This window comes from Macrosteles quadrilineatus, unplaced genomic scaffold (assembly GCF_028750875.1).
Source record: "Macrosteles quadrilineatus isolate MER2022 unplaced genomic scaffold, UCM_ALF_1.0 Scaffold_5__1_contigs__length_97177068, whole genome shotgun sequence".
Taxonomy (NCBI): Eukaryota; Metazoa; Arthropoda; class Insecta; order Hemiptera; family Cicadellidae; genus Macrosteles; species Macrosteles quadrilineatus.
The window spans coordinates 9,854,287-9,880,063 of NW_026542598.1; the positions used below are offsets into that span (position 1 = coordinate 9,854,287).

The 25,777-nt window shown below is 34.0% G+C and overlaps 2 protein-coding genes across 3 annotated transcripts; both read right to left on the bottom strand.

The window, feature by feature from the left end:
- Nucleotides 1-5: 5 nt before the first annotated feature.
- Nucleotides 6-7,708, bottom strand: LOC128994657 (putative odorant receptor 71a). The gene is made up of 5 exons (XM_054419348.1): nt 7,580-7,708; nt 4,231-4,330; nt 3,691-3,801; nt 2,754-2,909; nt 6-1,010 (listed from the first exon to the last, which is right to left on the bottom strand). Exons 1-5 carry the CDS (start codon nt 7,702-7,704, stop codon nt 954-956), a joined length of 549 nt encoding a protein of 182 aa, XP_054275323.1. The 5' UTR covers nt 7,705-7,708; the 3' UTR covers nt 6-953.
- Nucleotides 7,709-10,836: 3,128 nt separating this feature from the next.
- Nucleotides 10,837-25,082, bottom strand: LOC128994658 (selenoprotein M-like). 2 transcript variants are annotated; one of them, XM_054419351.1, is made up of 5 exons: nt 24,565-25,082; nt 21,941-22,011; nt 20,785-20,854; nt 18,186-18,360; nt 10,837-10,858 (listed from the first exon to the last, which is right to left on the bottom strand). In XM_054419351.1, exons 1-4 carry the CDS (start codon nt 24,682-24,684, stop codon nt 18,220-18,222), a joined length of 402 nt encoding a protein of 133 aa, XP_054275326.1. In that variant the 5' UTR covers nt 24,685-25,082; the 3' UTR covers nt 10,837-10,858; nt 18,186-18,219. The 2 variants fall into 2 exon arrangements, with proteins under 2 accessions (XP_054275326.1, XP_054275325.1); XM_054419350.1 differs by lacking the exon at nt 10,837-10,858 and having other exon boundaries at nt 17,427-18,360.
- Nucleotides 25,083-25,777: the final 695 nt, after the last annotated feature.

Genomic DNA, 25,777 nt, shown 5'->3' on the forward strand with positions numbered 1-25,777 from the left:
CTTTCTCACAGTGCTAGGAAAAAATAACATTCCACTGAACTTATCGAGCTAAAATAAATACAAAGTCTTTATCTTATTCCAATAATTGTGAACTTTTCCATTAGTTAGTACTTATTAAGATGGAAAAGTCATTGCAACAATACTACTATATGTCTCCCCTTCACATCCTAGCTATGCTGTGGCCCAACCGATTTACATATTAATTAACACGTTGACTGCGCGTGCCGACTATACAGGCGCTCCCCAGTGGCGGGCGAAGCCCCGGCGCGCAACCGAATCAGCGAACGCAATTGGCATTCAAATATTTCAGTCTGACGAATCACAAAAGAGCAGTGGTGACTGTGCTGCGTTACCCCGAGAGTGGATGTAGTTCACTGAAACACCCAAAGGTAGCAGCACTGCACGGATCCGTATCCAGTGTCTTTGTAATGTGGGTTGAAGAGAAAAAATCCCCGAAACCGGGACAAAAGCATTGCCAGACAGGATTTTACGGGAAATTTTAGTACCAACCCACACCAAAGTAAAGCTCGCATTCTAAGCTGGCAGGCTGGCAACGATTATAACGTCTCCGTCTGAGGCTAAGCTCACACTGACTCAATATATTTCTGTTGGCCTGGTGCCGACTTTTGTCGGCGCGCGCAGTCAACGTGTTAAGCTAGAATGGTTGCAGCCATGTAATAAGGGCAGCTAAGAGGAATTATTGGGGATTGACAAAATTTGAACCCGAGACCTCAGACACACTGAAGCCTAGACACTCTACCCCTAGACCAACTCGCTCCCCTAGCTGTACCGATACTAGTGTAATAATATTTCTTTTAAGTAAGCAACGCTATCAGTGTTAAAGAATATAGCCAGTGTCAATTCACAAGTTAGCAATAACAAACACTATGCAACATAAGTTAGCAAATAATTAATCACTACTAAGTAACAGCAGACAGCATCAAGTTTCCTATTCATCCTTGTTGAGCATTGACTAGCAGCGTGTAGAATGAATATGCAAAGCGCATTGTCTGAAACAAGTAAATTTCTGTCTTTTAAACATTTTAAACTTTTTGGTAAAGTAATAGTAATAAGCGCATTGATATTTTTATAATTGTGAAATAATAGCACCTATAAAAAAGATTTACTTTTTAATTTTAAGAATTGAATCTAGCAACAGACATAATTATCCAACAGTTATTTGTGTAACAGCTCTAAAGGCTGAATACAAACTCTTTTTAGTGACAGTTTGGATTGCACCATCTTACTTTAATAGTTCACTAAAACTAAAACAGTAGAGTATCGATTATCCGATCTTCAGTTATACGACCCTCCCTGTGGATGAGGACTGTGAAATGGAACGATATTTCCGTGAGGTATGAGTTTACACCTTAGTAGGTATATGGAGACAACCTCTTCATCGCTGTGGCTACTTAGAAGATATTCTACTACAATTTTTTGTACTTGCTGATTGTTTTCGCTGCATACCACACAGTTCATAAACTCCTCATCAGTGTGTCCACACGACCAAAACTAAAGACCAGCTTACAGAGTAAAGAAAATCACGTTTTATCCCTCCTTAATTCAATGAAAAATCCCGTTTATCCCGCATGAATTTTTCCTGTCTATCACGAGTGAGCTTTATTTGTATTAAATGGTTAAATTTAAATAACTCTTTCAACTTTGCTATAATTTTTTCTTTTTTTTGTTAGACCCTACGCCCGAGTTTGAGGTTTTTTCACGTTACTTAAAGGTTGTGGCATTATAAAATCCATAGGTGATTTGGGGGGTTTCGAACCCGGAACCGAAGTCCTGCGCTCTAACCACTAGAACAGCTCACTCCCCAAACTTTTCTATAATACTGTCTAGAATAATTTAAGCAAATGGGGTTAGTTCTTATCTGGAAAGCAGTTTAAAAAAGAAAATCAGGTCCAGGGTTGAATCGCATTTTATTTATTCTGTTTTAATCCCGTGCATGGTCTAAAAATACTGGTTTTGGGATACAAATCCTGCATGGCAACACCTGTCCTCATACCTGCATACCTCTCTACTACTCCTCATTTTGCAGACCAAATGGAGACTTTTGGATAAATACATTATTATTATCTTAAAGCTTTAGTTGTGCAGGGTTTTTTTGTCTGTTTTTTATGTTATTTGTGATGACGGCTTCATAACTGAAAAAGTTAGTGTTTCAATGGAAGACAAGCTCAGCTTTACAGATTAGAACTTCGAACCATAGACTCATTAAATAAATGTACTCCTATTTGTCTTCCTTATGGGTCAGCTAAGGGAAATTTTAATGTTGGTTCCGTCCAGTTCATGTTGGAATGTGTTTTTGTTTACAATTTGTTTCTTGTTATTTAAGTTATTCCCAAACTAGTTTGAATTGAATTGAAATGAGTTTAAACAAATAAAACAATTTAATTATGAACAAAAGCTTTCATTATGGTTTTATAAATAAACTGAATTAGCACACATCATAAAATTTACCTTATAATGAGAGAAATAAATTGTCTTGACACTACAGGACAAAATTTCACCAATACAATCAACATGTAAAAACAGGCTTCAAATTTTATAATGGCGATGAGAACTAACAATTTTCTACTTGTTAGTCAATGGTAGAACCTAAAGTAGATTAATGATTATAATATGCTTACAATGGTTTACAACTAACTTATGTGTTATATGCGCTCTTCAAGTCGGTTTAGGTCTGATACTCGAAACTCTACTGTATGTTATATTTGATCAAATAAAAGTTACAATGCTCTTACCGAGGCGAATAGCTCCAAGTTAGCGTTGTATGTGTATCCTGCAGACAGTGTGAGAGGTCTACTTGAGACCAGCAGTATTGTAGGCAACAGCTGGTTCAGTCTTCCGTTTCTCAGCGGCCAACCACTGTCAAACACTCCGTGTTGTAGCAACAGACTCTGTAAAACATGACAATCACTCAAACTGAGCTCCAAGCAGTAAATTCTGCACCCTGCGACATACACTTACTCATGCACTTTTTGGCAGTTATACAGAGGAGAATTTTAACAATGATGTTCAACTGTAACATCAACTTTGTATTGACAATAATTAGTCGGTTTGATTCAGTTATTGTAAGTATAAAATTAAGTAAATTATACTTCAAACTAATACTACTCGTAGTTAATTTTTTTTTATAATTTCACAATGTCAAAGAGAACCAAAGATTCTCCTTCTGAGGATGAACAGTAATCAATAAAACTAGTTGTGCGACATGAATTTGTGTAGACCGCCGGTCATCCATATTTCAAGAATACCTTGAAAAAGAAAAGGCTGTGGGTGTTAGACCACTAAAAACTGATGTGTAAACCCACTCCGCAATTGAATATCGCCATTCCGGGAAAACTCCACTGCTGAAAAATGGGGAAAGGTAAAAAGTTTTATAAGGTAGATAAATACCTATCAAAAATAAAAAATACAATGGTGACGGCAGCTTTTTGGAAGCCAAAATATGTAGTTAATTAACGTTCTTAACTATTATGGTCCATATCCAGTTAATAGTAATATAATTTTATTTGCTCTAACTATTTAGAAAACCGGAATGGGTTTTTTAAGATCATTTTGACTCAGAATTTCTAAACACTCTATGCCTTCTGCTTAGAATTCAGACTTAAAACCTAAATGCAGCCCTCTTTACAAGTACAACTCTGTTGATAGTCAGAAATACATAAATATACTTACCACTTTCTCTAGTTCACTTCCAAGCCAGCATACAATAAAAATCAAACTACCAGCACTAGCCAGAAATGTGAGGGACTTGATTATATCTCTGACTGACTGCTTTTCTGGTACCTACAAATATAACACAACAAAAATATAAACTTCACCAATCCTCTGGATTTAATGTCTTTTTCCTGCAATGCATTTTTTGTATTGAAGTATAATCTTAGACCTAAAAAGGCAAAGTCTGTGGAATAACACAATAACTAATCCACTAATTAAAAACAGTGACATATATACAATAAAAAAATATATATAGTGAAATATAGTGAGTTATACAGTGTATGGTGTTGTTAAAAAATTAATTGTATAAACTGAAGTAAAGATTAGTTTCATGCAAGAGTCAGCAGAGATACAAATCAAAGAACGCAAGAACGGTGATACAAATGAAATTAGTTCAGTGAAATGATTGTCAAATCCTACACTGCTTTATGTTATGTTCCCAAATAAACATCAAATGAATAATTTTACCCTTGTTAGCTTACACAAGCTAGAACTTACACTTGTTAGCTGGAACAGAATGAGGCAGAATAAGAATAGTGCGAGTAGAATGTCAGACCCAACCAATACACTGTACACTTTATTCAGTTTCTTTGACAACCTGAAATACAGAAAAATAGTTATACATTTAGGTAGGAATGGTTCTCCTGAAAAAAAAAATTAAATTGTCAGATGACGATTAGTTAACTAACTAGAGTCAAGCTAAAAATTCATTATGGATTTTTATTAGAAAGTTGTTATTGTTGGAAGTGTTTATAATAAAAAAATCCCTTTAACACTTTTACTGAAACCCCGATCTGACAGGGCCACAGGAATTTTCACAAATGCATGTTGGAAAGAGACGTAGGAATTGGCTAACTCAGGAACTCGCTAACTCGGTCGTGTGGCGGAACTGGCTAACTCTGGAACTGGCTAACCGTCTCAGTCAGGAATTGGCTAACTCCGGAACCCGCTAACTCGATTTTGTCTCGCGGCGTAATTCGCTAACTCTGGAAGTCGCTAACCCGGCCGCGCCCACTGCTCGGAGCGTTGCCAACCTTGTACGACAAAATAATCGTACACTGCCGTATTTCAAAATGTCAGTGTCTATAAAGATACAGTAAATGTTATTTTTTTTGTTATCAATTCCACTTTTAACAGATAACTAGCCCAAAGTAATTAAAAGACAATTAAAAAATCATGAAAAAGTGTTTTTTATTAAACTGTACAATGGCCAGTTAAATGTTTATGATTTCGATCTTAAATATAAATTGCCATCAGTATAAAAGAAAATAATAGAATAGGAAAAATATTCCAAATTTAGTTTAATTGGTAATAAATAATTAAACCTCTACGAAAATAAGCTAAAATACACGCAAGTTCTTAAACACGGAAAACAGATTTAATTGTAATGTCGTAATAAACCAAAACCATTAATTAATACAGTCATCAACCATCGTAACTTTCATAATTAATTCATAGATTTTAAATAAAATGTTCGTCATTGAACCGTCCAACTTACGTGTACAAATATGATGACATAGACTAAGTTTTTATCTAGGCCTAATAGTTTGAACCAAAGCATTGTAGGCCTACTAGTAAATAGTTGCCTAATTCTAAAATGTGTTGAATTTTTTAGCAATAATGTTACATGTTTTAAAACAGTTTTTAGATTGTACACCTAAGCCCCACTAGTATAAATAATAGGAGAAGATATAATATTCATATAATAAAACGTGACAGGGTTATTTTAATTCACGATTTTTAATAAACTAATTGACGGATTTTCCTGATTTGAGTGTTGGGTTTCCTTTATATTGCTTTCACAAACGATATAAACTATACCAAGCCATTGCTTGGTTCACCGTTCCCCAGTACTGAGCTACACAATAGACAATAGCTTTGTTTTTGGATAAGATAGAATCAGCCTGGAAAAAAACTCCAGACTTTTAAAAAGTAAGCCTACTGAAAGACGTAAAATTAATATTAATTCAACAAAATTAAGAGGATGACCCGGGTTCTACACTAATAGCCTACGATAAAAGAAATTTACAAGTTGTATTTATGCATAGACTAACTTTTAATGCAATCCATGAATACATTAGGCCTACCACTTTATAATGTATTGATAAATATTTATTTAAATTCAATAGCTCTATTTAAAAATACATAACCACTACAATGTAATTCTGTAATGACGTTTAACGTGTAAATTTTATTATGATTTATGATTTAAGGTTACTACAAGCCAAGTATATAAAATACGAACTCAAAAATTTTATTTGCAGAAGTTCACAAAATGGTATTTATTCGAATAAAAGAAACAAATGGCGGACTACGAAAATAGATATTTCATAACATGTAATAGATCCAAATTAAATGTGCATTTTTATCTTTTTCATACCAATAAGCTACTATTTAAGTAAGAAACCCACATATAAAACATACTCCCTTATATTAGTACATTTCTCATCCTTATGGATGATCTGAAGATAGTTGTATTGTTAGTTCTGTCCGGTGTACTGTCTTTAGAGGTCGTGTTTGGTTTACAATTGTTTCTTGTTTTCAGTAATTTAAAACCTCGTTTAACCAAATAAAACGTTCTAATCACAACTAATAACACGTCCCCTAGTTATATAACCAAACAGTAAGGAACAAATCATGAAGTTAACTATAAAATAATAGAAACACAATTTTGTCGACACTAGCGATCAGTGTCACAGGACATGAACTAGACACGAAAAACGAGCTTCAAAGTTTACAATGTGATGTAAAGTTTACTTGTGTTGGTTAGTCTATGGTAAGACTATAATGCATTTTCCACCCTAATAATCATAAGAACTTCTCTGTGGTTAAACATACTTCAAAATATATTTATTTTATCGACTACGTTGCTCTTACTCCTAATTAAGCGTAGGATACGACATTATGGTGCCGATACGATATAGGTACTACACTTTCGGCAACACTGGCCAAAAATATTCGTGCTTGGCTCCCATTGGACGGCCCGCGAGGCTTCTGATTGGGAGTTAGCGAGTTCCGCCGAGGGACCGAGTTAGCGACTTCCGTACGAGGACGGAATTCGCTAACCCGGCTCTAGAGCGGGTTAGCGGGTTCCGGAGTTAGCCAATTCCGAAACCGAACAAGTTAGCGAGTTCCTCTCATCGACCAAATTTGAAGATAGGGCATTTAACATGGGGTTAGCGAGTTCCAGAGTTAGCCAATTCCGCGGACCCGTTGGAAACACTGTTTGTTTGGGGGATTCCTGGATTCCTTCCCCCCTTTTACTCCCGTACCTGTTGATAAATTGTTTGTTCATTTGTGGGTGCCGTGACCTTGACAGGTTGTCTGTTCATAACATGCCCGTCTCAGAAGCCCAGCATTAGTGTATTTTAAAGCGGGGTCTCACAAGCCAAGGGTTTCGGTTTGTGTGTTTCTAAGTGGGGTCCATTATTTTCAAATGGGGTATAAGGTATCCACTATAACAACCACAGCTGTGCCACAATACCTATTTTATTTTTAAAAAGTTTTTAATATTAGAACCTCATAACCAAATGCAAAAAAAAAACCTCTGGTTTCAAATTACTTTATTATAATTTATTAAGATTCTTTGAATAATTAAGACACTATGCTATGCTGTAATTGAATATTGTTTTATGCAATTCAATGTACGATTATTATTGAATAAAGATATTGAAATGAAATGAAGGCTTTATAGTAGTAACTCATTTAATATATTTTTAATATTCATTTTTAGTATCCCACCTATTAGCTCCTTCTTTCTTATGACTTATGGAGTAAAGTTCTACTAAATTCACGTTTTAAATATTTTTAGCCAAAGTACAATGCTAAATAAAACTACAAAAATTACCTCAGAATTTCCTGATGATTCTTCACACATTGTTTTAGACTTTCCAATATTTCTTTATCTTTATAGATCAGTGCCATTAGTGAAGATTTAAATGCAATTCCCTTACTTTCGTAAGATACCTTCATTCCATCTATGATCTTTTCTGGATCATCGATTTCTTTTAGTTTTTCAAAATTGTCAGTTAAAACAGTAATATGCCCACACAACATCAATGTCAGCTGGTAAAGGAGGACATTACTACTTATTTGGTAAAAACTGTTGAAGCAGGCCATGTTAGTCTCGTAAAGAAATGTGACGTGGTAACCTGGGAATTGGGAATAATCCCAAGGGTACCAACCAGGCAAGAACTTATTGACAACAGTCACATTTCCAGAAGAACTGCTAGACAAAAGAGGCATACATTCCCATGCAGTCATAGGCAGCAATTCCAACACGACAAAAAATACTGTAAACAAGTTAGTTTTCCTGACAAACTTCTCCAAAATCTCGTTACTTCTTGCCCGAGTCTTGTTTGAACTGAAAACAAACAAGTCGTCTGTCAATAATCACAAGAGGTCCCCAATATCTTTTCTGTGATACAAAAAAGTAAGGTTTTTGATCTGGCAAATGGTTAGCGGAATGATCATGCAAATGATCTCTGATGTCATCACAAGATCATATTTTATCTTGAAGAAACTCATGAGTTGAAAAATCAAGTAAGGAGGAGCCAAAGAAATGGCTATCAGCATCGGTACAAGTGATGCTAACTCTTGAAGTTTTGTACCTTGTTTGTATTTTGTGATATATAGCCAACCGTTCAAGCTCAAATAATTTGTGTACAGCCCTGAGACAAACCGAACTTCCTCCTGTTTCATTCTGAAGAAATATTTCTGAATGCCTCACTGCACCCCAGGACCCTAAATGACCAAAAGGTAATAACCAGGTAACTTGGGGTAAACTCATTGTCATCAACCTAATGAAAATGAGAGCGCTTTGAAAAAATACTTAGATCTTAATGGAATGCAATCACCTTTATCTCTAATAGGCTTTTAACAACTACAATTTTGTGGTAAAATATTTGCCTCAATCTTTATTCGATGTAGTTTGACTCACAATATGAGTTGGTGTAATTGAGGGATAGTACTAAACTATAAATTAATAGCCATATCTCATGTCACAAAGTATAAGTATCAAATAATCTTAATTGTTACAATAATAATAAAGCAGCATTACACTGGTACAACGGCTACCACAATGGTAAATTTGAATAGAAAACGGTTGAATTTGAAGTGTATGAATAGAAAAATTATCAGATAGGCCTTATCATAAATTTTTCTGTGCGTGATAAGAGTTCTCACACCCTGTGTAAAACTGCTTGAAGTAACAAAATACCCCCGCCGCAGCAAACCTGCAGACTAAGCAAATTTGTTATTTACCCAGCTAGATTTCTAATCAAATATCCCCTAAAAATTTTCAGATTTATTTCCTATTTAAATCACATTAATTTTAGTGAGTACTTAGGTTTTCTGCCACGGGAAAGATATTGAGGTGTGCTTTTTTATTTAAATATATCCATAAACAAGCAAACTACAACAGATTATTTCTTCTCCATGAGAATAACATGGGAATTTTAAATTTACAATTTTTTTAATTATCTGCCCGTTGGGCATACTGCAACGCTTCAATATAAAAAATTATTTCTTTTCTTAAGCTCTACAAAATGGTTTGGAGAGAAATTATGAAATTTTGTGATTTTAGGGTTAAAAATGGAAATAAATTTTTACCCCATAAACCCCCGTTCCCATAGTCCGATTATGGTAGTTCGCGAACTCGTTCAAATGAACGTAGGTTTACACGTTTGTACCAAATGTCATCAAAATCGGATCATTTTTGCTCGAGTTATATATATATATATATATTTATTTATGTACACATGAATTTGAACGGATGGTGTTTTTGGCCTCTGGGGATCTCAAAACGAAAAAGTAAATCGGTCCCGGGTCTAGGTCTTACCATGAGACCTATGGTATTAGCTTATTCCCTATTATGGGAAATTCACTAAAAGGACAAACACATACTTTTCTTAGTCTACTGTTAATGTAAATACATCTTTTTTGGTAAGAGGGGACTATGGAGGGTATGGACTGTCGGTTTGGTCAGTAAAAGTAGACTCAGTTTCTATTGTCAGCTAATGCTTATGTTTTACACTGGAGTGTGTGACTTTAAAATAATTTGCAGTTATAACTTCTTTATTAACTTCATCACTGGCCCAAGCGTTCACTACTTTAGTGACTTTATCTTGTAGGTGAATTGATAACACAGAACAGAAAAAATGTGTATTATTGCAAAAAATAAAAATATGTGATTGATTTTGCAACAACAATCATGGTTAGTTTAATTGTGTCTGCTGTGAGTAAATGAAAATGTCTGCAAGAAAACAAGGTGAAATGAAAGAAAGTTGATAGACAAAATGATTGAATCACTTACGAAACAGCTGCTTATTTGCATTAGCAGAATTGAAAACAAGATGGAAGTCGTTTTGAGAGGTTATCTTTACATAAAAATTATTTTGTTTTCTAGCTTAGTTTGTTAATTAATTATGCAATATGAAGAAAATATAGTTCACCACACGGGCAAAAAGTGTCTTTTTAACCCTCACTCATTTTCCGACCTCAGCTTCGCCTCGATCGTAATACTTGACCTCGGGTCAAAAAGAGTCACTTTAGGCCCTAGTGATGAAATATACCATTACGATTACAAAAAAGTGTTATGCAGTTTTGGAAAACTAAACCCCAATTGATTTTCAAGCCACAAAAAATGCATATATTTTCAATTCAATCAAACTACAACCAGCTGTTCCCTTAGTGAATAGTAAAATCCAAAAATATTCATCTGTTCAAATGTAAACAAATCATTTTTCCATAAGGATAACATGGGAACTTTAGAGGCCACTGGGGCAGAGCCCTGATGGAATTTCTTGAAAACGCTTCTTATTGCTCACCTAGAGCCCTAGAATCTCTATGCCAATTCCTGAGTTCTTATGGTTAGTAGTTTTTTAGATACAGTAGTCAGTGAGTGGTATTTGACTTTTAGTATAAATAGAAGATATTTACTGGTACATTTCATCAGCTAAATCTGTAAACAATTGTACATATGAAAACAGAGGTGTTATTCAGGGAAAGAAACAACACAATATTATACGTTTGATTGTATAATTACAAAATCAAGTAGGCTAGTACACATTGCTTTTAACAGAGTCAAAGTCTTTCATTAGGAATCATTTGTTTAGCCTGAGTTAGCCTGAAAATACAAAAAATACATCAAATTACACTTGTGATAATATATTTACACTTATACTGTTTACTCATAAGACGGTAAATACCACGAGTACTAGAAAAATACCGGTATGGATCATAAACATAAACAAATGACGTTTTTGGTCCGAAAGAAAACAAAATAATGTTTAAAAAAGAAAACAAAACCCCTATACTAATTTGCCTATTGGGTCTGATGATGATTGGAGTGTCCAATCAAAATCGATCACCACTTACCATCTTTTATATGTATTTACCGTCTTGTGAGTAAAAAGTACAAGTGTAAATGTATTATCACAAGTGTTATTTGACATATTTTTTTCTATTTTCAGGTAATTTAGTAACACGTACGATGCTGATCAAAAAGTTATTTATTTATTTAAGTTAAAGAAAAAATAAAGTCAATGAGAAAGTTCAAGGTTCATTAACTTAGTATATAAAATACAATAATTTGTGCATACAATTTTAATTGTATTATGATTTTCTTAACTTGTTACGATACATTGTAAGTGTATTATATAACATCTTCAATAGGAAACTGAACCAAATTAGTTTCTTGTATTACCAACACAATGACAATTAAATTAATACAAATATTTGACAAAGTTCCACTCTGCATTTGTATTGCACACACCCGTATTCAAACAAACTCAAGTGTAAACTAACTACATATTTCTTTCAAACAATAAACTAATTGCTAAAGAAAAGTGTTTTGTTATTAGACTATTGCCATAGATAAAACATACTCCCTTGTGTTGCTTAGGGGACCGCGCCGAACTTGGACAACGACACACGCGGACAACGTTAAAGTTGGACAGATTAAGTTTCCAGGGTTGTCGTTTGCGTGCAACGTTACCCTTGGACACTTTTGAATGTGTCCAGATTCGTCGTGTCGTGCAACGCCACCCCTGGACAACTTAAAAACTTGTCCAGGTTCGTCGTTTGCATGCAACGTTAAACTTGGACACATTTGAATGTGTCCAAGGGTAACGTTGCACGCAAACGACAACCCTGGACAACTTAAAAACTTGTCCAGGTTTGTCGTTTGCATGCAACGTTAAACTTGGACACATTTGAATGTGTCCAAGGGTAACGTTGCACGCAAAAGACAACCCTGGACAACTTATAAATGTGTCCAGGTTCGTCGTTTGCGTGCAACGTTAAGCTTGGACACATTTGAATGTGTCCAGTTTCGTCGTGTCGTGCAACGACGAATCTGGACATTTGTCTTAAGTCTCTTGTTTTGGGACCTGACTGTACATTCTACCTGTCAAAGTCCATTGTTTTGGATTTCGACCAAGGCCCCACTAGAAAAACACGCCATGCTGAAGGTTCATGACGTCACACTAGTGGATAGATTCACTTCAATATCCCATATGTTTTAGGTAATAAAGCTGGCTGTTTTCAGATTTTACGGTTACATTTTCGTACAACTATCCACCACTGTGACGTAGCACATAATCGGTATTTTTGCATATATAAAAGTAAACGAATATTTTCTGTTCCCTACGGACGGAAAAACTAACACTTGCTCGGAAAACAACACATGTGTGTAGTATAAGTCTACTTTTTAATCGGTGAATAGCAAGACAACTAAATCACTGAACGTTAATATTTCGTGCTTGGTGACTGGCGCATGTCTGGAACCGCCTTTAGGATAAAGAAAATGCATCCCTCAGGCTTTTGTTTTGCGTTTTCCATGTTTGTCGCCAATCTTTCAGATTAGTTGAACTATACTTTTTCTGTTTTCATAGCTTAGTATTATTTTTAGTTTTCCGGAAATTATGGATTAAATGAATGAAATAATCATGACAGTATTAGTAAGATTACATATACGTCTAACGTTGCCAATCGTAATATAGTTTCGGGCGACTATTTAAAAATATCTGTTTGGTTTTCAAGCCTCTTCATTTCACATAAAATTATTTTTGATTGGAATGTGTGTATAAAGACCAGACTTTCTTATTATTAGCATGTAAATATTGTATATGTTGTCCATACATAACTAATATGAAACGTAGATTTCTATCTTCAAACGTGACTTAATAAAAAATAAATAGTAGTTCAGGTTTATTTAAAAAGTATCGGTGCTATTTGCACATTTTCACACATTTTGTGTGACTGCACAAAAACGAGTCATTCGTATTTCGTTCATCTCAAGTAATTGAAAACCATTGTAGGCCTAAATAAACTCGCATTATTGACACAGTAAAAATTACCAACATAAAAAATCTGCATTTAAAAATTGTATCATTACAGTATTATCATTTTTAAAGCTGCACCATATTATAGGCCTAAGAGTTGATGTTGTAACGGTTAATCACATATTTTTTAGTTTATTGGCCTATATTTAACATCGGATTTCCTCTTCCATCGGATCATACAGTTTTGTGTTAGGCCAAAAAAGGTTACGTTCATTCAAAACTAATGAATTCCACTGATAATAAATCTACTGTCAGAAATAAGTATTTTTGTATACATAAAACTGCAAATAAACACTCCGAAGACTCTAAGATGTGATTTTCAGCTGTATAATGTATTTTCTAATGCTGATTTTAAGGACTTGCAAAAAAAATGTCATGGTCTTTACTTTATGCTCTTGAGTCTGGAGCATATTTATACAAGTGTTAAGAGGTTAGTTTTCTTACTGAATCTCATTAAAAATATGTCTAACGAAAATAAATCAATCATGTTTAAGGTAAACTAAACTATTAATCTGGAACTCAAGTTAACTTATAAAACATATACCTTGCTTTACGTGTAAATCATGTTTATTTAAAACTAGCTAAGTACCCGTTCTACGCACGGCGATAGTGTAGTCCTCACCATTGAACACTTTATCCAATTTGACATTTCCATTAACAAAAGTGCTCTTGACTTTTTCGTGAAACACTGAGTAATAAAGACATTAATGCGTCACAAACAAACATACACACGAAAATTCAGAATTTAATTAGTTAAGGAATTTGCTACAATTTAACCATAGCAAAGTACATATAAAATCAGTAAGCGCCGTCAATGAGTGGAAACCTAATTTGTGTAATCTAGTGACGACGATGATTTAAAAAAAATGTAAGTTTCCCAGCCCTAAACAGCACTGATTCAAGGTTTTTCCCGGTTATCAAAAATCAGGAACAATTTGATACACAAAGAATCTCCGGTTCCTGACCTGGATGATGCCAAGTTATTCAATTTAATTTGCGGTTACACGTTATTGCACTTGCGATTAATTAAATCCGTTATGTAAGGACAATTTTTTTTTAATGTCACTTTGTTTGGCTTTTATTTCAAAACGTGATTGAAATTGTTGCGGTATTTGTAAACAACATAATGTAAACATATCAATATCAGTGACAGCTATATTTACAAAGTAGTGAGGCCATATTGTGGGGATGCGGAATACTATCCCCCGGAAAACTACCCCCCCAGGTGAAACGTGACGTCACAAAATCTGCTAACTAACCAATATGGAAGCCGTGTCCGCGACTGGAATACTACCCCCCTAGACAAATCATGCTATGTAATTTTAATTTTAATTCGAGTAATTCCGTTGGACAATAGAACATGTTTATGCGTATGGTGAATATAAAACAGATTTTTGAAATGTTACAGCAAGTTTGGTTGGTTAGGTTAGGTTAGATTAGAACTGTTTGACAACTAAATTTGAGTGTCCGTGACTGGAAAACTACCCCCCCGGTCTCTGACGTCAATATGACGTAGGAACCTGCTTGGGGGGGTAGTTTTCCGGGGGGCAGTCTTCCGGCGACCCCATATTGTAATGGCTAAAGACACTCCCGCCAACCCCGTGAGATTGAAATTGAGATTGTTTCGTTCAAAACTTTCCAAACATTTGTCGGAAAAGCTTGGTAAGTTAGGCAAAAATATGTTTAGCCGTTATTGAGTGTGATAGTGATACAAAGTTTTACATTGAAGCCGATCCCAAAGCGCTTTGCTTCGCTCAGCTCAGTTATTAGAATCGAACTAGTAAACCTCTGGTTTACATGAATCCTGTATACAAAATAATAATTTCATCCTAATATTATCGGTTCACTTTATTTAGATTATCAGGTTATGGTTTATTGACCAGAATCGTCCAAATATATTACATTGTTAAGACTGACTGACTAATTATGTACTCTGATTCGGATTTTTTGACCCTTAACGAGTTATACCCGCGAGTCTATGACATGAGTTAGATATGTACCGATTGTACTGGTACCTTTAGATGAGACTACTAGCATAGATGAAGTACTAGTATGTTTCAGAAATCTGTACTAACTAATATGTAAAATTGGTAACTAAATGAATTGTTCTAAAAGTAATTTCCAAACACGTCACTGATTGTAAATAAATTATAACGTAAAGATAAAATTGAAAGTTGATATGAAGAACATTACTCTAAACAGGTCACCATTTGTTTTCAGATGACGTATTATCTCGTTACACCATGGTATTTGTTAAGTGGCGTTTGCAGAAGCATCCACAAAATTGAGCGGAATCATCAAGGGTTCATAATATATTGTTTTTGTCATACTACATAAAACAGTCGTTTTTAATGCATGCGTTGCGGGTCTTAAGTAGCATTTTTACTCTTTAGGGAGTAAGAATCATTTTTAGGCCTCTATGGAGTAAAAATCAGCTGTTGTCAACTCAGTTGTAAATTTCTATCGTAAACGATTGCATATATCGAAAATATGTATCGATTCGTGCTTCGTAACCATTTTAACCTACAGTCTACAGTCTCTTCCCATAACATTTTAGCATTGCAGATATATTAATCAATTCCCACACTCAACACTGCTCACCTTTATTACTTCCCTCACCGTGTTCCCTTCCCTCCTACGTCCGTGCTATATCCGTGATTCGCAACGAGAGAGAATTATGTTCCATAGATATACTGGATGAAAAGAACCAACGAATAAATAAACAAAATTTCGATAGATCAGCAGCCTGATCATTTTCAAATTACTTTTCGTATAAATTTATACGATATAATGAAATAAATTACGTTATACATTTGAAAATTCCAATATTAAGTGTATTCATAAGAATAACGTAGAAACTTTTAAGGCAGGCAGGGCAGAGCCCTAGGAGAGTACTCTTATGGAGAATAAGTGAACTGTTGTTGTTTGCTTGTTTTTAAACAAAATATTATCAAATTTGGAAAATGTATTTATTTATACTATACTGTCAACATTGAACTATAAAAACACCTTACAGCCTTCCCTGTAGCAGCATACACAAAAACTCGTTAAACTAATGTTATAGTAATAGGGAATAAATATTTCATTTTTAAGGAGATATTTTATTGACAACACAGTCAGACTAAAGTAAAGTAGCTTTTAGTCTGCAGGTTCGTTGTGGCGGGTGTAGTTATAGTTCCGTAACGGTTTTGCAAAGTATTACCCGTAGTGGATTCACTAACGATCTCAAATACACGCCTGATATGTTGTCATTGTGTGTCACCGCTATTTTGCTGCTTTGTTCAAATAATCCTCAAACGAATCAGTTTTATTATTTCAACCTATGTAGGTACGATATGTGATCGAAGGATACGATAGACTGCACATTGTGAAACAGGTTTAGTCGAGCAGGATCCATTTACACATACCGTAATTAAATAATCCATAACAATTTGACTGCTCTATTGCAGTTGTTTTGCCACGAAAACGTTAAAATCTAAGGCATCTGTTTGCTTCATTTTGTTAGTTTATCCATGTTAGAGGTTGACGACTGATCAATCATTGAAAAACCAAGGACAAACCCCCAGACAAAAACACTCCACATATTTCGTTTCTATAAACCATTAACAAATTTTGATTTCAGCCGCAGCTCCATATTGCAAATGTATGTTTTGAAGATTCAAATGTGCCAAAAACAATGGACAGCTAATTACTATTGAAGGGCACTAAAAATCACTTAAATATGGCAGTTTTAAAATGAGACTTAATTAACTTTTCTACGACACTTAGCAACACGTATATTGAACAAAAGCTGTAGATTTGAACCGTCCTTTTGGGACACGGTGTATCCAGGTCCCATAGGTTTTAATTTTTTATTAACATTTACAAACATTTACAACGACCAAATAAACATGCAATTAAATTTCCGAATTTATAATGTACAATGTGTTTCACGGACTATGAGTCACTACAACACAGTGTATTAGTAACAGTGTGTTAGAAAGAAGCCTTGTAACAATAAGGCGTATTCACGGCATTTCTGTTTTAGGAAGCTCATTCAGAGTTTACCAACCGAGCGAGACTGAGAATTTGATGAGCCTGGTGTACAGTCTATTCAAAAACTAAAAGTGTCCAGGTTCGTCGTTTGCGTGCAACGTTACCCTTGGACACTTTTGAATGTGTCCAGTTTCGTCGTGTCGTGCAACGCCACCCCTGGACAACTTAAAAACTTGTCCAGGTTCGTCGTTTGCATGCAACGTTAAACTTGGACACATTTGAATGTGTCCAAGGGTAACGTTGCACGCAAACGACAACCCTGGACAACTTGAAAACTTGTCCAGGTTCGTCGTTTGCATGCAACGTTAAACTTGGACACATTTGAATGTGTCCATATTCGTCGTGTCGTGCAACGCCACCCTTGGACAACTTATAAATGTGTCCAGGTTCATCGTTTGCGTGCAACGTTAAGCTTGGACACATTTGAATGTGTCCATGTTCGTCGTTGTCTGCTTTTATCGTTGTCTGATGGAGGCGGTGTCTGCTTTTAACGTAGTCCACGTTTAACGTTGTCCAACTTCGACATCGTCCCGTTGCTTAGTCTATACTATTGCACATGAGACATTTTTACATTTACACATTTACATTTTTTAAATGTATTATAATTAGCTTAGAAATAATTGGATTATTTAATCAGACTTTTACACACGTAGATGTTATTAAACGTACATTACTTTTAAAACGTATACGTAAATAAGTGGAATGATTAGTTATCACTATACTTATGAACAGGTACTTTGAACGGCACATTAGGCAAAACCTACCACCAATTTTTAAGGATTGATATTGAGTGTTTTAGTCACATTCATGTTAGACTAAACAAAAGCCTTAAGCAACTATACAAATTACTTTGTGCTATACTGTGTGTTTATCATTAGATTATTTGTAGTAAAGGACTCTTGCACAGGAGTTTCAATAAGATGTATTGAACTTTTAAGAAAAGGTATTAAAGATCTCTCCAACAATTTGAACAAAATTCCACAAGAACTAGACTTAATTTTACTAAGTCAGTTTTACGCCAGTATGAGAGCCCACTCTGAAACTTTGTTATCTTTTCTTAGTGTATTTTCATACCTTATAAGTTTGGACTAGACAGTACATTACAGGGTTACAGCTCTTCTTTGACTTCTTTTACGACAGCTGGAATTTCTATTTGGTCTTCTTCCTCATCCTTGAGTTTGAAATACTTTTTTACCAAATCGTTACATCCCTGCCGAGACAAGTGTGACAGGTCTGTTCTGTACAGCTCCTGTAATCGAGTAATAATCATTAAGTTACAAATTTTCACTTTAAAATCCTTTGTTTGATGTTCATTATTGGTGATGGTGAGTTAATGTTGTTAAAATGTTTATTGCGTACATTTTCCATACCCACATAATATTATTCAATGTGCAATTAAAAGAAAAATAGTAAAACATGAAACTGATTTTAATGCAAAAAACATTCAAATATAAAAAACAATAATGGTTTAAAAACAGCACTAAAAGAGAGGTTTACACTTGCTTGCAAGTTCTAAGTTGTTAGATTACTAGTTTATTACTAGTTATAAATGACTATTTCCTCTAAAAGGGAAATCAATATATACACAAGAAACTATGTGGTTTTTAGTTGGACAGAGACAAGCAAAATACTGTTTACATAGGAAAACTAATTTACATACTAGCAGTGCAGAACAGAAATGTTAAACTAAAATATGCATTGGTACGAAGAAAGGACCAATATCTTATTGTTATTTTCCTAAAGTATCACACAGATGAACAGGCAATTTCCACACAGTGGGAGGGCACTATAGGGGTCTGTGAGAGGGTAAACATAAAAGGGAAGCATGTACACATAATGGCGGCAAAACGTTTGGTCATGATTGGATAATTTAAAGTAAAATTTTAAATTATATTTTTGTATTTAAGTTGCCAACAAATTCATAATTTATCTTTTCTATTGTCCAGTTCTAATTTAACAGTATGAGCTAGTTAACATTGCTGGACAAAAACACAAACAATACAGTAAACTATGGCGTATCAATTATATCAAAGTAAATTTGGAGGACACAAAACTACACTCGGTTGCAACAAAGCTTATTTTAATTTAATTTACTGATTTTAAACTGACGATGACGATACTGAAAGGTGAACTTTTTAAAATCTGTAGGCTAATTAAAAAAAACTTTCAAATTTAAATAATTAGTTTGTCTATTCTTAGGCTTAAGCGGTCAATGTCATGTCAAGTCAGTATTTACACTACCTATGTAAAAAACCAGATGTTTTGCCCATTCTATGATGAGGCATCACTTTGCCAATGAGGAATGAGGATGTCTGGTTTTGTGTAGATTGTGTAATACCAACTTGACGCAGCTCTCACCGGAAGACCGAGAATTCAATAATTAGTTTCTTTTGGCATAAAAATGTAGAAGTCTTTTAACATTAACCCTCCGAGTGTCACGCGTCGAGTTTAAGACGCACAACACACTTTGTGTAGGGTCACGCGTCGAGTTTAAGACGCACAAACATCGTTTACGGCGAAGGCTCTATGACTGACTGAATCGGATTGAACTGGATCGAGTTAGGTATCGTTCTTTCCGTAATATTCTAAGCTTTCTCCAGAGGTCTGTCTCTAAGCGCTATTCATTTTAGTTCCGAAAATATTGTAGCAGACAGCTGACGTGCGTGTATTTGTAAACAGCTAGGTTCCCCCGGACCGATGACTGATGTGTTTTATTACGTTTATCATTGTTTTAGTGTTAAAAATCAAAAGTAGTGATATACGTGGTGCATTATAAGAAGATTTAAGTGGTTTTGAAGTGCTGGTTGATGATCCTGAAGAAGTAGGTAGTGATATTGATGTAAATTATCAGCCAGATTCCTAGCTATGGTTAGGCTATGCATTCTTAGCTAAACGCTATGTACTGAAATCCGTTTTTCGCTCATAACTTATTTATTTGATAACTTACCTCGCTATATGATTATATATTTGTAATCCTCATTAAATTTAGAACAAAGTGGCTATTTTCAAATATTTATAGGCCTATAATTTATACAATTTCATTGAGCGCGAACTTATTTTTTTTTGAAAATTTTTGAAATTATTTTTTTTTTTTACCTAAAAATTTTTTTTTGAAAAAATGTTCCTTATGTTTTATATACAATATTGAAGCCCATGATTTTCCAAACAAAATGGTATATAGAACATTAGAATTAACATTGTTTTAAGCTTCTCAGATCCGTTTTAATAAAACCTTGCAAAGGGGCCAAAAATAGGTGGACATTAAGGCCTAAACTATGGACACTCGGAGGGTTAAAAGAAATAAGAATTACACATTTTAGAGGGACCCATTACTATCTTTATTAAAAATATTGTTCCTCACACATGAAACATGTTTATTTATGTTACAAGATTTATGAATATAAAAAATAATCATTTTTCACAACTGCCTAATCAATGAACAACAAAAGGTATTGTGAGGTATTTAACCATAATCACTGATTATCTTAAATGCCTCATAACAATTAATTATCCCACATAAATTTTAGAAGCAAAATAGATATTCATACTTCAACTGGTGATAAATAAAATAGATAATAATACTTCAACTGGTGATAAATGAGATTAAAAAACCCCGATAGGTAGCATTTCGCTGAACAGAGACAGCAAACAAACTAGTTAAATGTATAATTACCTTATCAGACTTATCAAACAAGACCAGGTGTGGAACAGCTCCAGGTATTGGGTGAAACTCTACTCCAGAACTATCAAAGTTAAAGAAAAATAAAGTATACAGGCAAATGCTTAAAGATACGCGTTATAAAAACAAAACAGATTAGGTACTATGCCTAAATTAATGAATTTAATATTTTAGAATTCATTCTGATAGCCCCTGGACTATGACTTAATAGGCTTACCTCCGTCAGTAGTCCAAATTGTGTATAACTTCAAATAATAAAGTTGTTCAAAGCTGACATGTTTCGTTGCAATGCAACATCGTCGGAGCTTTAGGTAAAAACTTTAAAATAATTTACACATACAGTACATCTTTGTTGAATTTAATGTTCTGAATTGTGCTCGATAATTTTAATTTAATGTTTTTTATTATCAGAATGAATGCTATGAATTCAGCCAGTCAGGCACAAATAGCCGTGCAATACAAAAACATCAAATTAAGATTATCGAACACAATTCAGAACATTAAATTCAACAAAGATGTACTGTAAGTGTAAATTATTTTGATGTTTTTGACGTAAAGCTCCGAGGATGTTGCATTGCAACGAAACATGTCATCTTTGAACACCTTTATTATTTGAAGTTAGCCAAAATTTTGACTACTGTGGAGGTAAGCCTATAAAGTCGTAATATTTTAGATTGAAAGTATAAATCACTAAAATTTACAATGTTTTGAATGTGATCTCGCCCTGAATAGGCTCAGTTTTGTTGTACAAGTACAATAGGTAACTGTATATCGGAAGCACAGAAAAATACCGTTACCATCATTATCCTATAGGCCCTAGTCAATGCCTTTACTTGATAGGTCCATTGTTCCACAAACTGTATAATGTTAAAGTTAACCAGTAATATTTGTTTGTTAATTTTAATTAGAGCTATTTAAATATCGAGAAAAATAAATCAAGGATTTGATCATTAATATGCAACGACATAGCACAGTTGTTCAAATGTGATTCTTAGGATCTTGTCAGGTGTCATTATACCCTTGTTCTTTGAGATGTGCAAGTAAATAGTTCTAATTAATCTATACGTTGATATGAGCTAACTAAATGTACGTTATACCATGTTAAGAATAACCCAAACAATACAATATTAGCTATGTTATTAAAGGATACTATTTGGGTAAATCACCATAGATGAAGGTTTTCACATCAGGTAGTCTGTTTAGAGAGCAACCTCGACAACTCTGAAATGAAAAACACAAGTATAAATACCGTAGTTAGAGAGGCAAATGTTTTTTCCACAAAAAAGTTCAAAACTTCAGGCATCTTACATTTTACTGGGTCTCAAAATGTGGGAAACAAACAAAAATCCCATCAAGTATGAGGAACAAGCTGTTTGGTCATAGGATTTTGAATGGTAGAAACATATTGGACAGCTGCTATTCATCAGGAATGTTTTGCAGTGTATGGATAAAAATAAAGTGATGAGAGGTTTGTGAATAAGGTTTATGAGTAAGAAGAGCGAACTAATTATGTGGAATTGCTGACCAATGGTGTCTTGATTTTGCTCATTCTGCTCAGATACTAAAGCCCTTCAAGGGAATTTATACTCCCAAATCTTCCCTATAAAAACGTTATGTTAGCCTATAGTGAAGTCCCAGCTTCAGTAAGCCGGTTCATAACAAGTATGTCGGGCAAAACCGCCGGGTAACAGTAGTTTCTAAAATAATTTGTTTATGTAAACATAAAATTGATTTATGATCTGTTTACGTTTTTATTGGTGTTTAATAAATGAAACTATTAATATTCAACCAAAAACAAAATATATGAATGTTAACAAACAAATAATACTGTATCTAACTAAAACTTATAAAATTTTTTCAGAAATATTAATAAAATTTGGTTTGAAGGTGGAGAGCATGGGATAAACTTGAATGAGTTCACGAACCAGCATGATCGGACCATGTGAACAGCGTTTTATGGTGGTTTTTATTGGGTAAAAATTGGGTTTCTACATTTTTGACCCCTTAAAACATAAAGTTTCTATTTCCCTCTAAATTATTTGAAGAGTTTAAAAAAACAAATAATTTAGTATATTCATGTGTTTTTTTACGGTTAAATTATTGGTTATGGAGAACTTTAAGAAAATTTTAAACTTAAATTCCTACCTATGTATTTTTGGTAAGATATCTCCAGGTGTTTTTATTTTTTGGAAATTTTGATTATTAATGTTGATTAGTCTATGTTAACTGATTTAAAAAAAAACTGTACTTTCCTGTTAAAGGGAACGTTCATTACTATCGATGATTTCTTTTTGATATAGGCTATCAATATTTTTATTTGATTGAAATTATAAAATTGAAACTTATCAGCTGACAACTAGCCTACGATAAATAAATATTGTTCAGTATTAACAATAAAAAATATATTATATTGAAATTAAACTGTTCTTAACTAACCAAACTTGCTGTAACATGTTATAATCAAACGGAATTTTAAAATGATAACTTAGCCTACACTACAGCAAGTTTGGTTAATTAAGTTACCGGGTAGGCCTACGTTAGTTTAGAATAGTTTAATTTCTTAATCCAATATATGCTAATATTTTTGCCTAACAAGATTAGTTCTTAATCCTAATCTCTAATACGAGCTATAACTCAATAACTCGGTTATTGAACCGGAAGTAACTTCATATTTGCTATGTCTGTCCGTCTGTAATTTAAATGTGTTTGAAGATATTAAAACAGATGGAATATGGATCGTAAAGGAAAACAAAAATATTGATATATCGAAAAGAACATCGATAATAATGAATCTTTCCCTTGACAGGAAAGTAGGCCTACAATACCAAAAAACCTTTAAAAAGAGAAAATCATATTTTTTTAAAAAAAGCCAGTTTATATTGAAATAAACTTAAGTAGCCCATGTGATAATCCTTAAATCATTTTCAACAACATAGTGCAACCTCCCATTGCTGTAAAAATTGTGGTTCAAAAGTTATTGTAAACTTAGCCTATGTTTATTCTCCCATAAAAAACGGAAAAATGGATATAAAAAAAAAACAATTTAGATTAAAATTTGTCTGTTATGGTCCTTATAAATTCTAAACAAAAAAAGTGCGACCCGCATTCCTGTAAAAAAAAACGTTTAAGTCACGCTACACAACACTGTTTTGACAAACTTCCCACGCAAGGAAACAATCCAGAAAACAGCCGTTTGCCGCCAGCTTAATCAAATGGGGTTTCACTGTACTGTGGTGATTACTTATAAGGCACCAACCAGCTGATTATAAGGTATTTTGCAATGAGTTGTTAACTTGTAACCAAAACATAACCTCTGTTAAAGGTTATGACTAGTGCTTGTTAATCTTTAAGTCCGTGGCTGCACTTTACTTTAGGTCCTACACTCATTCGAATAAAAATATTGATCGATATATCCGATCGATATATTGTTATATATATATAACAAACCAAACGATGTATCGAATGAAACAATCGAATAATCAATGACAATATTTTCATTCGGTTGTTTGTGTAGGACCTAAAGTAAAGTGCAGCCGAATTATATTAACTTATATGATAGGTTAATAATATGAATTAACCTAACATAACATAACAATACTGTCACAACTGGCCTTCCAAGTGTCTCACTGTTATCGCGTAGACTTTGAACCTTCTTATCACTTGGTAACCTGTACGCTTGATAAATAAACTTGATAGGCCTAATAAGTAACTTATATGTTTTATTTTCAATATTTTAATAGGTTCTTTCCACTAAATGTAGGCTATCTAACTTACTTGAACTTCTCCTCTAGCAACATCCTCAAGATTTGGTTCTATGTTTTCTCCACTTTGAACATTTCCTAATAAAATAAGGATTAAAACACAGGGAAATAAATATTTTATACTTTTAATCATTACTTAAGTGATTCAATGCAATACTAGGCTTATTATCAAGTAAATAAGCTCCCGGGGAAATGAGTAGCCTAATGTTCAATTCTAGGAGGTTTTTGAAGACTGCCTAAGTAGGTAACTTTCACTTGAAAATTGAAATTGAAATTCAATTTGAAAAAAAAAATGGTTAGGCCTAAAAAGTATTTTGATAAAAGTGCCTGTTGAAAGGCCCCGGCAATAATCTCTGAACAATCTAGTACTTTCAACAGTAATACACAAAAATAATAATTATAATATTGACTTGTGCATTAGCTTTAGCTAGCAATAGGCCTAGTAGCTAGTAGCAATTAATTTTAATTATGACAGCTAAAAATAGGCTAGGCACAAAACGAAAACACCTGATCCTTATCCTACGATGATGATCTGTTGATAATTGAGCTTGAACGAGCAGTGCAGTGGCAGTGAGTTTTTTTTTTAATCACAATTTTATTTACAATCTGTTCGAGTGAACTGAATAATCTTTACACCACAACAAAAAAAAACAAAAACAGGCAAGGAGGCACCGAGCCTTTCAAGACCGGAAAATGCCGCGCTTCTGCGCATGCGCTAGTAACTGGTGGCGTAGCAGCAGCTATTTCAGAAAGTCACGGTCACTAACCTCTAACTAGCGTCGTTGTCGTAGTATTTATCTTGACTGCACTGCAACTGCAACTAGTTCCTCATAACATAATTATTATTCATATCGTTTGTTATTCTTTATGTTATGATCGAGTTATGTCTGAGTTGAAGTTGGGGTTAATGTTATTGATAGATTTTGATTGCTGCTGTGTTGCGGAGGTCATTTATTATCGATGATGTGCTCCTTCTTCAATGCGAAAATTCTGAGAAATACGAGTAATGGAAGACATCAATAACACTGGAGTACTTTGTAGTTTATGTGGAAAAGTTTATTTTTAGTTTATGGACGAGAAGTACAGAAGGATTCCAATTAATAAGCCAGCTATGTTCAACAAGGCAAGGCCAATAAAATAATTTGTTTTATTCACTAGCGCTTTTGAATGGAAACCTAGTTTCTGAAAGCGCTAGTGAATAAAATAAATTATTATGTATTAGCGTT